Source organism: Lasiodiplodia theobromae, assembly GCF_012971845.1.
Source record: "Lasiodiplodia theobromae strain AM2As chromosome Unknown scaffold_29, whole genome shotgun sequence".
NCBI lineage: Eukaryota > Fungi > Ascomycota > Dothideomycetes > Botryosphaeriales > Botryosphaeriaceae > Lasiodiplodia > Lasiodiplodia theobromae.
Genome location: NW_023336494.1, coordinates 317,110 through 328,346, shown reverse-complemented (window position 1 = coordinate 328,346; position 11,237 = coordinate 317,110). Strand labels below are relative to the sequence as shown.

Below are 11,237 nucleotides of genomic sequence, written 5' to 3'. Positions count from 1 at the left end.
AAGGAATGACCGGTTGAACTCCGGAGTCTTCCGAATTTTTCGAAAAAAAGTTGCCGACGATCGTTCGCATACGCAACCCCAATCTACGCTTACACATTCCTCGTCCGCACAATGACTTCCACCGAGATCTCCAAGAAGGAGAAAAAGGAGAAGAAAGACAAGAAGGAAAAGAAGGAGAAAAAGTCCAAGAAGTCCAAGACCGAATCCGAAACCCCCGCCGACGAGCCAACCACCGCCGCTTCCGCCGAAGAAACTCCCAAGCCCGCCAAAGACACCTCGTCCAAGAAGCGCAAGCGCTCCGCACTCCCCGAAGATGGCGAGCTAGAGGTCGACATCACAGCGCCCGAGCCGCTGTCCAAGCGCGAACAGCGTCTCGCCAAGAAGGGCAAGCTCGATCCCGCCACAAAAACCCTCAAAGCGCCCAAGCCCGCCGCCGAATCCGACTCGGACGAAAGCGATAAGGAAGAGGGAGAGGGGGCTACAAAGCAGAAGAAGAAAAAGGAGAAGAAGGAGAAGTCTCCGCACGGCATCTGGATCGGCAACCTGCCATGGTCAGCGACGCGCGATTCGATCCGCGAGTTCTTTGCGAAGCACGCGGGCCTCACCGGCGAGCGCATCACCCGCATCCACATGCCGTTGCCAGACAAAGCTGCGATTGCGAATATGCGGTTCAAGCCGCACAACAAGGGCTTCGCTTACGTCGATTTTGACAACGCGGCTGCGGTGCAGGCCGCCATTGAGGCGTCGGAGACGCTGATGAGCGGCCGTGCGGTTCTGATCAAGGACGCGAGCAACTTTGAAGGCAGGCCACAACAGAAGGAGGGCGAGGGCGAGACAGAGGACGGCTTCAAGAAGTTCAGCAAAACGGCGGCTGTGCAGGCCGGCGGAGGCAAGGAACCGAACAAGCGCGTTTTTGTGGGCAACTTGAGCTTCGATGTCACCAAGGAGAGTTTGATTGCGCATTACAGTAAATGTGGAGAGATTGCGGATGTGTTCATGGCAACTTTCCAAGATACTGGAAAGTGCAAGGGCTACGCATGGGTTACGTTCGAGACGCTGGACGCTGCTGCTGCTGCAGTGGCAGGATACACTATGATACCCGCGGACGACGACAGCGATGAGGAAATGGAGGATGCTGAGAATGAGGATGCCGATGGTGCTGGGGAGAAGAAGAAAAAGAAGAAGAAGAAGGCGCGCAAGTGGTTTGTCAACAGGATGGAGGGCAGAGAATTGCGCGTTGAATATGCCGAGGATGCTTCAACGCGGTATCGAAAGCGTTTTGGCAAAGAGAAGGAGGCAGGCCATGGTGGTGCTCGCGACGAGCAGTTTGGCGAAGTGGATGCTCCAAAGCAACACACAAAGAGCAGGAAGGAACCTCGCAAGGTCGATGCCCGTAACATCAGGTCTGGAGCCGCACTGGCGAATGCACCAAGAGCATCAGCTGCCATTGTGGAGGCGCAGGGCAAAAAGATTACATTCGACTAATCCCCCGAAATTCAGCACTTTACTTCCGGTGCAAAACCATATTTTCCTTCTCACCCCCCAAAAATATTCTTGATTCCAATTATGATTGGCTGGAGGCAAATGAATTGGAACGTACAATCGTCGTCGCATCGCCGTGAGCTCGCGTTTATTTTCCGCGTTGTTAGCCTTTTCGACATCCTCTCGGGGGAAAACTTGACGTTCGCCGGCCTTCGCGTCCTATTGTTTCAAGTCACGAGTATTTTTGGCAGTGTGAATTTTGTGTTGGTTGCAGATGGTTATATTTACGATGATCTGCAATGATAGCCAATGATTACTCGCCATAGCCGCTGGCTGAACCGCTCACTGCTGTGCCGCAGCGGGGGCGACAAATCGTACTCGAAGCACAGTTTGGCCAACAATCCTCTACAATACTAAAGGGCCCAGGAACCTTAGCTCTGTTTTCTCCTGCAATCCTTCTACTTTCAACCAATTAACCGCGTCTGCAAACAGAGTCTCGTCCCAGCGAGCCTGAAATCCATCTGAATCGAGATGCCCTGCTCTTCCCGAGCTTCGGCTCAAGCTCTAATAGCCAAAATGAGAAGGAAAAATGGGGGGATCTCGGCTAGAGCCAAAGCAGTGTTACAAGCAGACTGCCCAGAGCTCTGGGAGCCGATCCGAGCCATTCGAGAGCAACTGGAACCGGAGCTGAAGCCGTAACTTTCTCGTTCTTCTTACATCCAGTATATAGACTAATGGCGTCCAGACACATCGAAAATGTTCGCTTGACCAAAGAAGACCGTTTCATTTATGAACTTATTCGAAATGCGGATGAGAATCAATACACTAAAGCACGCGCCTGCGGAAAGCACCCTTCCCTAACCTTCAATATCCGTGGCACTGAGATCACTATTGACTCAAATGAGGACGGCTTTACGGAAGAAGATGTCGAAGCCATTTGCAGCATCAATGGCAGCCGGAAAGGGGTTCTTGAGCAGAAGAGCTTCGGCTTCAAGTCTGTCTTCAGGATTGCCAATAAAGCAACCATCAAATCGCGTCATTTCTCTTTCTCATTCACTTACGACATCTTGTCAGACACAGATGGCTTGGGCATGATCACACCAACGAATGAACCTTGTGAAGTTTTGCCAGAAGGAATTCGCACGAGGATCACACTTGGACTTCGTCCGGAATTCTGGGGAGACTCATTACTCAAGCGTTTCCGCAAACTCCCTGGACGATTGTTCATATTCTTGGAGAATCTTCGCGAAATCCGGGTCAACATACATACAATTTTCAGTCCTGGCGACAAGATTGAATACAACATCGAACGCCTGGTAGAGTCAGGTCTTCGAAAGCTCGAGAAGCGAGTCAAACATCCACACTTAGACTGGCATTCTGATTCGTTCTTATACTTCTGCGTCACCAAGAAATTCGATAGTCTGGCTTACGAAGGCCAACTACAAATCCCAGACCCAGAGACCGTGACGTTAGCGTTTCCTCTCGACAACACCCGAAGGCCGATATTCAAAAAGCAGCACGTATACTCGCACTATTCCCTAGGTGCATCCGACTTGAAGGTAAATGACGCCTTCTTCCTGCAACGTGCCCTCCCTCTTGTTTTTTTTTTTTTTCAATCTCTCACAACCTACCAGTTCTCAGTTCAAGCAAATTTTGCAACGCAAGCAACGGACGATACCATTGCACTCTGCCCAAGGAACGAAGCCCTTCTCAAAGCTATCGCGGAGACTTTCCAACAGGCAGTTTTGACCTGCGAATCCGCGTTCGTTGATGAGTACTCTTGGGCAAAATACCTGCCGATTGAACCCACGCCCAATGAATATTGGCAGAGATTTAAACGCGTCTTGAGATCCACACTCATGGAAGCTCCCATGCTTAATTGTGAGGGTACTTCTCTGTTACACGCACCCAAGAAGCTGCGTTGGGTTCCTCCCTCCTTTAAGGACAGGTCTGGAAAGCCGCTCTTTCATGATTTAGCCGGCGAAGAGTTACTTGAGGATGCTGCGATCTGGAATGAGGAGCGCATCAGATATGCTATCGGCCTGGATTCCGTACAGTGGTATCACTTCTTTGGAATTGTCGATGACGACGCTAAGAAAACGGATCGTTCCATGATCAAGTCCGCCACCGACAATGACTGGCATATGCGGGTCGCTACTTTCCTGGCTAATAAAGCTCTGGATTGGTTGATCGGTGGCTCGCAATTCCCTCCAATGCTGGCCCAGACCCCCTTGCTTCCATTGGAAAATGGATTGTGGATTTCCCGAGAGGAATGTCTCGTCACTGAGGTGTATTTCGAGCATCCCGGATCTTATGACATCCCCAACGACCCCGCTGTCAATTTCGTGGACCTTAAGGCATCATCTGTCGTTGCTAGGCGACTTTTATTCTGTCTTCTTGGCGTTAAAAACGTTGATCCGAAGAAGACGATGGAGTTCATCGGCCAATGTTATCAAACCCAGGTCAAACCGACTCTTGATGAGTCATTCTTGCACCTCAAGTATCTCTTTTGGTTTTATCCTGAGAGTGTATTGGACTCAAATATTCTGGTCTACAATGACCGGGGCCAGCTTGTCCATCCCCGGAGTGATGTCTATGGGGAGGATTCGCCACTTGGACAATTGCACAACAGAATCACCGAGAGTGTTACAAAGGAGCAAGAAAATCTAGGAAAAGACGCTGTTCTCCACCCCGGATACTTTTCAGCTGTACCTGAGACGGCAGTCAGTCATGGAAAAACATGGAAGGCATGGTTGAAGGAAATTGTTGGCATCAAAATACGCCCACCTGCGTTGGAATATGTTGCTGAACAGCATCCTGATAAACTCCTTGCTCTTCTCGCAAGCAACTGGAAGGGCTTCTACCAGTCCTCGATGACACCAACACTGCGAGGCATAGTAGGGGAAGCAAGAGTGCCGACCTCGGCTGACACAGACCATCCTTTAAAGGGTTGCTACTTCCCTTTGGCAAGGCTGACTTCAATTTTTCCGCTAGGCCTCAGCTTGACCCTACCATTTGTCTCAATACCTCACGAATGGGATGTTTGCGAGGAGCAATGGAGCTTTCTGAAAGATTTTGGCGTCCAATTCGAAGACGATATCAATTTTTACGCCACCGTTTTGAGGAACCTCAGCTCAGGAAAATCTTCTCCCCACCACCAAGTTTTAGAAGTGGCAGTGAAGGCATATAACAGAATGATGGACCTTTGCATTCGGCGTGATTCTGCCGCTGAAGTCAAGTATGAACCCTCAAGACACTCAACTTCCATGCAGCTGACATTGCGAAGGAAGTACTTTGCAGAGAATAGTTTGATCTACTATCCTCAGCCCGAAGGAACCCCCAGCCAATGGGTTTTGCCATCCGAGTGTATCTGGGAGACTGCTCCATGGCCAAATACCTACAAATCACTTGAACAGGTTCCCGAATATTGTAACCTTCGATACTTCTTTCGCGAAATCTTAGAAGTGCCGAAGATGCAATGGTCAAAGGCTATTGATGAGCTACAGTCAATCAAAAACCGTTGGTCCAAGCAAAAGTCGAAAGGCAAGGGGAGAGCTGAGAATCCCCGAAAGATACTGGACATCTACACTTTGCTTTCAAGGATATTCGAAGATGAACCTAGACACGAGAGAGCTAAGCTACGGTAAGCGACCTCTTCATAGTCCTAAAAGATTTATCATGCGTTGACAAATATGGGTTAGACTTGCTGTGGAAAGCCAAGAGTTGCTTTTCGTTCCATCGACAAACAGCTGGGCTCCGATCACCGTCTGCGTGTGGGCACCTGATGAAAACGGGGCTCCGGAAGGGAAAATATCTATTCTGACGCCATATTCTTCTCTCGAAAAGTTCTTCACGCGCATCCTTGGCGTCCGAAAACCTGATGTCAGCACAAAGCTGGAGGGTCTTCGAAGACTGCTCACACAGAAGGCCTCAGTAGCAAGTCTCAAGAGATGTCTGGTGGATATATCTTCCGCAATAATTCTTCCTGAACATCTCGAGCCCTTCCACGATTCCCCTATCATCCCGGTTAGGCTGCCTTGTGGACAAACTCGACTGGTGACCCCAAAGGTCGATTTTCTTATCGTGGACCGGAGTGAATACAGAGAGCCGTTCAAAAACCTGCTCACCGTCCTAGATTTTTCCGTATGGGAGGTACGAGCCTGCGAGAATCTATTGGTGTATCTCGGATTATCCAGTAGATTTCTTTCCAGAAGAGTGGAGAAGACCACTTTCGCAAGAGATTTCCGAGAGGAAACACAATTAACTGCAGACCTAAGGATGAAGGCAGAAGCTATCTCACGGTATGTAAAGCAAAACATTGGTATATTCTCATTGATTTGAGCTCACACTGACAAAAACAAAAAGCTGCGTGGCACACTTTCAGGATCTTGAAAGCGAGTGTGACATTTCAACCCTCTATCAGAGACTTTCGAACGTCACTGTTCAAAGAGCAGATCACATTTTCACGGAGATGAAATTGATGCATCCCAATAAGAAAGCTCGAGCCGAAGCTTGGTGTCACATCGAGGTAGTTGACGATTCCCTGCGCATATCGGTGCCTGTGGAAGAGCGTAGATTGGAGCTCTGTCTCCTTCAAAAACTCCCAGAAGCTTTCTTGGACTTTGTTGAGGTTCAGGATCCTTGCGCGCAGGCTTTGCTTTCCCAGATTCTAAACAGCAGCAGCCTTGAGGTGGTTGAGGATGTTCTCGCGAATGCTGGAATTCGCCAACTGGATGTGGATTCACCTCTATCTGCCGGCCCCGAACTCGACGGGCTCTGCTTAAGGGCTGACAGTGTCCTGAGTATCTCAGGAAAGACTTATTGGGGTGATGAGAAGGCAGATCCGGCTGCTAAAGAGGTTAAATCGGACAGCCGGGATACGACAGCTTCTAGGGATCCTGAAGACCGATATGTGGATGAGAAAAACTTGTATGACTTCTTGTTTAGGTTCCCATTGGCCATGAAAAGCATGGGGAAGTCTGCAGAACTTGGTACATAAGCGCGAAACTAGAGTCGAGAGGTCACTTCTGAAGAAACTGTTGCTGATTTCATATCTTCTTCCTTCATGATGGCTGGCAGGATTATACACTTCTGGGCCAGATCATTACTCACGTCCGTTAAATATTTCCACTCAAATATCACCATTTGTTATTGTAGAAGCCGCAGTGTTTTTTTTTTTTTAGCATTGAGAAATCCAACATGTCTTAGAAGAAATCATTCAGTTCATTACGTTATTCAAATGCGACCTCCTATGCACGTCCCAATCCCATGTTCTCGTTCCGATTACTTATGAGGTTTTGAATTTCTGTTCAAAGTATTTCTCAAACGTCGTAGGTCGGACGTCGGGGAAGAGGTTGTTGTTGATTTGCCCCCTCGGCCTCCTGAACCTTCCCTGCCCCTGCATGCCCTTCACCAAAAACCAAAAGTCCAGAGGGAAATTGCTTTTTCCCAGCTCCTGAGGGGCCTTCTTCGGGTCGTCGACGACCTCGTGCATTGTCTCGTGAGGATAGTAATCGATCTTAACCGTCTTGCCCGTTTGCTTGCGCAGGGAATCGGCGATCTCCATGTGGGATACGGTGGCGCTGACGAAGTTCAGGAATTGGTTGTCCGCCTTGGCCGGCTCGATGAGAGTGGCGGCGAGGTAGTCGGCGAAATCGTCCATATTTGTGAAATCAGCTCTCGCTTCCGGATCTCCGATAAGGCGAAACGTGTAGTCGGAGACGTCATGTTGGGTCCATGGGCACCATACAGGCTCGCGGTCCTGATCGTAGAAATCGCCGCAGCCGATGATGGTGTAGGTCATCTTTCCGGATAGAACGGCCGGATGTCGGGTGACGAGCTCATTCAACCTAACAGTAGGTGATCAGCAGGGTCATTTTGGTGATTATTGATGTGATTCTCACCTCTCTTTTTGATTCCAAACCTACAATATGTCAGTAAAATGCTCGTAGTCGATAATAATGCTTGTCATACCGGGTGCAGATAACCCCACGGGTCGCCTGGTTTGCGATAGATATGATGCATGCCATACTCGCTGGGGTAAAATCGCTTCACACTAGCATCTGCTGCGGCATCTTGGATCAGAGGCTGTGCGTCCAGCGCCTTACCATTGAGAGCAGATACCACCGCATCAACCCCTCGGAGATCTTTTGTTAGTCTCTCCCGCGATAGGTTATCAAGATCAAATGACTTGATGACTGTCTTGTGGTCGTTTCCGGCGCAAGAAAGATCGTCGTCAGGCTGAATAAAAGCCAATATGTTGAAATTATGTGTGGGGTGGTGGCTCAATTTCTCCAGGATACGTTGGCCGATCTGACCGTTTGCGCCAAATACTGCAATGATCTCGAAGCGCATGTTGAGAGAAGGGTGTCAAAAAGCATAGAGAAGATCAGAAAACTTGGTGTGCTCTGATAGTGACCTTACTGCATATATTTGAACGTTGAACAGTCAGGGCCACGTAAGTATGTGATGTCATAGGGGAGTAACCATAATGGACGCGGTAGGTACATCTGGAAATCATTTCTCGCCACCATCATCTATTTTTGTTCCGATGTGACGTTCGATTAGCCTAGGAAAGGCCAATCTTTTGATTGTGCATGTTCATAGAGAGATATCGGTGCGATTTGCCTAGAGTCTCCCTAACGCTCAGGCCACACTTCCGTACACCCTAAGCGGCAGCCACACAGGGCGGGGGATCGACAAAATCAATGCAGAACACGCATTTACATCATCCTGGACATTTCTATGGAACGCAACTTTGCCATTTTATTCTCAGTCGTTACGCATCAGTGGTGTTGTATATTCGCCACCTGCACGTGCGCAACATTTGCAGCACCGCCAACACAATGTCATCCAGCTACCTCAGTAAATGCTTCCAACCCCGCACCTGACTGGGATCATTGATGCCATGTCTACGTCAGATTGCATGCGCATCGAGACTTTGTATACGTACCCCAGATTTAAGCTCCGCATAATGACGTAAAAAGAATGTCACGATCTCGACACTGAACCGCTTCTCACTTCTCAGGCTCTATCGCACACATCAATTTTCTGGATTTTTCATCTGGTCAGCGTTGTTTGACAATAAGAATCCATAGCATCAAACACTTTCAGGCTGCAATACTCAAACCAATCACACAATGATTCCAGATACCGAAGTCGGAAAGATCTCCCGGGTCGGCATCGTCGGAGCCGGCAACATGGGCACTACGATGTCCTTTGGCTTTTGCGAAAATGGGCTGGATGTGTCTCTGTGCGATGCGTCAGGTCAGAACCTCGACCAAGCGCGCAAGATGGCCGAGCAGACGAAGTCGACGCTCAAGGGCAAAATCGACCACTTCAAGGACATTCGCGAATTCACCAAGAGCCTAGATACGCAGTCGCGCAAGATCCTTGTCTTCTCCATCGCTCACGGCCGGGCCACAGACTTGGTTCTGGAGAAGATCAGAGGCGACCTGAAGGAGGGCGACATCATCCTCGACGGCGGCAACGAGAACTACCGCGACACGGAGCGTCGCCAGAAAGAACTGGAGCAGAGAGGCGTGAAGTGGATTGGCATGGGAGTGAGCGGGGGTTATCAGTCGGCGAGACGCGGGCTGAGTATGTCTCTTAGCGGTGACAAAGCTGCCGTCGAGTTTGTGCTGCCGCTGCTGGAGAAGCTCTCGGCAAAGTCGGGGAAGGCCGGAAGGCCTTGTGTGCAGTACATGGGTAAGCCTTTCTGCTGATGGTCTATGCGTATCTTGCTTACATCCAGTCAGGTCCACGGGGAGCTGGCCATTACATCAAAATGGTCCACAACGGCATTGAGAGCGCTATGCTGTCTGCTGTCTGTGAGGCTTGGAGCTTCTTGCACAAATCACTTGGGCTCCCTCATGATGAAATTGGAAAAATATTTGAGAAGTGGAACTCGAAGGGAGAACTCAAGAATACCTACCTCATCCAAATTGGTTCTGAGATTTGTCAGCGAAGGAAAACTCCAGGAGGTGGCGTGAGAGGAGAAGGAAAGGCCGAGGAGGGCTACGTTCTAGATGAAGTTCTCGACAAGGTTGTAGAAGATGACGATGACTCGGAGGGCACCCTCTACTGGAGTGTCATGGAGGCGGCGGACCGCCACGTCTCGGCGCCCACCATCGCCGCGGGCCAGTTCTTCCGAGTGGCTAGCGGGAACCGAGCCCAGCGACTGAAAGTTGCCGAGAAGATGAGCATTCCCGAGCCCCAACAGGTCGGCATTCAAGACAAGGACGCCTTGATCGAAATTCTCCGAAAGGCTATCTACGCCACGTTCCTCGCCTCTTTCTGTCAAGGCCTCGAACTCATTGCGCGTGCATCCAAGGATGAAGGCTGGGACGTCAACCTTGGCAAATGTGTCCAGATTTGGAGAGCTGGTTGCATCATTCAGGAGGATTATATTGCCGACATGCTCGAGCCCATCTTGCTGAATGCGCACGAACCGATCATGAACATCAAACTCATCGACGAAGTCTCATCAGACTTGCAGAAAAACTATAGCTCGCTCAAGGAGATTGTTCTTAAGAGCATCCAATGGGATAACTACGTCCCCGCTCTTAGTGCAACTCTGGAGTACCTGAAGTACGTGGGCGGAGCAATGCTGGCAACACAATTCATGGAAGCTGAGATGGACTTCTTCGGCACCCATTCCTTTGACAGACGGAATGTGTGGGGGGAGGATCCCGGAAAGCCATCCAAGAGTGCTCAGCGGCTCCCGGCGTAAGCCACATTGCGGTTTCCAAAAAGTTGGTGAAAATGTAGCAAAATTGATGGTTAATTGGCCCTGGACCGAGACCGTGAGAGGAAACGCCGCCATCCCCGCCATCCGCAGGGCACCATGGCACCTCCGCGGCACCTCTGAATACTCTAGCGCAATGTGGGGGCTGGGCCAGACTTCGGTAGCTGAGGCGTTATGACCACGGTGTATTGTTCTCCACCAATTTACAAATTCAACGTTCAACTCAGGGACCACCATGTGATTAATCTGTGAGTTCACAGCCACGCTGTCTGGTCTGGACAGAATCTCCATCTGGCTTGTCTGTATTGGTGAGGCTGGAACAAGTGCGGACGAGGCCGTTAGCGCTTACCACTGTAATTGCACGGTTGTCAATTGTGCTCAGCCTTGCGACACACAAATAAGGTTAAGTGGAGCGTGCAATCTTGGTCCCGCATGTCGGTCGATCGAATTTCAAACATCGACTTCTGGCTCTAAGGCTGAAGCATGCGCTTAATGGTCTGCCACCATCGGAAAATTCGGTACGCGGATATTTGGCATTGCTTCGCAATAGAGGTAGAATCAAATGAGCGGCTCGGAGTTTTAATCAATGGTAGCAACTCATATGTAAGCACTTTGAGTCCGGCCAGTCCTCTAACGAGGAGCCGGGGAAACGTTTGACAATAGACTTTACACTTAGCATTGGGATCCGGGTTCTCCAATCGGTAACGGTTGCGACATGTGTGGTTAAAGGGTCCAACAGCAAACGTGTTCTGTTACCTGTGACGGCTTTGTTCTTTCGGACCCCCACCTCAGCCATGGCCACTCCTCCAAAATAGGGAAAAGAGTAGGGCGGTCAACGCAACGTTTGTACTGTTTGAATACCATCGGCGTACCGAATTTGACAAGAAAGCCTTCACTCACATGTTTTGAGGATGGGTCTGGAAGGCAGCCTATTAGCTAATTTGTCGTAGCCTGCTTGACGGCGGGGATTGTCGTTCCTCTGCCCTAGAATGTTACCGACTGCAGGCGA

General features: G+C 49.9%; 3 protein-coding genes across 3 annotated transcripts; 2 read left to right on the top strand and 1 right to left on the bottom strand.

Annotated features, from left to right (window-relative positions):
* Positions 1–111: 111 nt before the first annotated feature.
* LTHEOB_8928 (Nucleolar protein 13) lies at positions 112–1,485 on the top strand (the record flags this gene model as incomplete). Its single annotated transcript, XM_035518459.1, has 1 exon — positions 112–1,485. The coding sequence occupies one exon, from the start codon at positions 112–114 to the stop codon at positions 1,483–1,485; it is 1,374 nt and encodes a 457-aa protein (XP_035369827.1).
* A 5,284-nt stretch (positions 1,486–6,769) lies between these two features.
* LTHEOB_8927 (Isoflavone reductase family protein) lies at positions 6,770–7,836 on the bottom strand (the record flags this gene model as incomplete). The annotated part of the gene is made up of 3 exons (XM_035518458.1): positions 6,770–7,331; positions 7,386–7,405; positions 7,456–7,836. 3 exons carry the CDS (start codon positions 7,834–7,836, stop codon positions 6,770–6,772), a joined length of 963 nt encoding a protein of 320 aa, XP_035369826.1.
* A 785-nt stretch (positions 7,837–8,621) lies between these two features.
* Positions 8,622–10,213, top strand: LTHEOB_8926 (6-phosphogluconate dehydrogenase; the record flags this gene model as incomplete). The annotated part of the gene is made up of 2 exons (XM_035518457.1): positions 8,622–9,189; positions 9,240–10,213. The coding sequence occupies 2 exons, from the start codon at positions 8,622–8,624 to the stop codon at positions 10,211–10,213; spliced, it is 1,542 nt and encodes a 513-aa protein (XP_035369825.1).
* Positions 10,214–11,237: the final 1,024 nt, after the last annotated feature.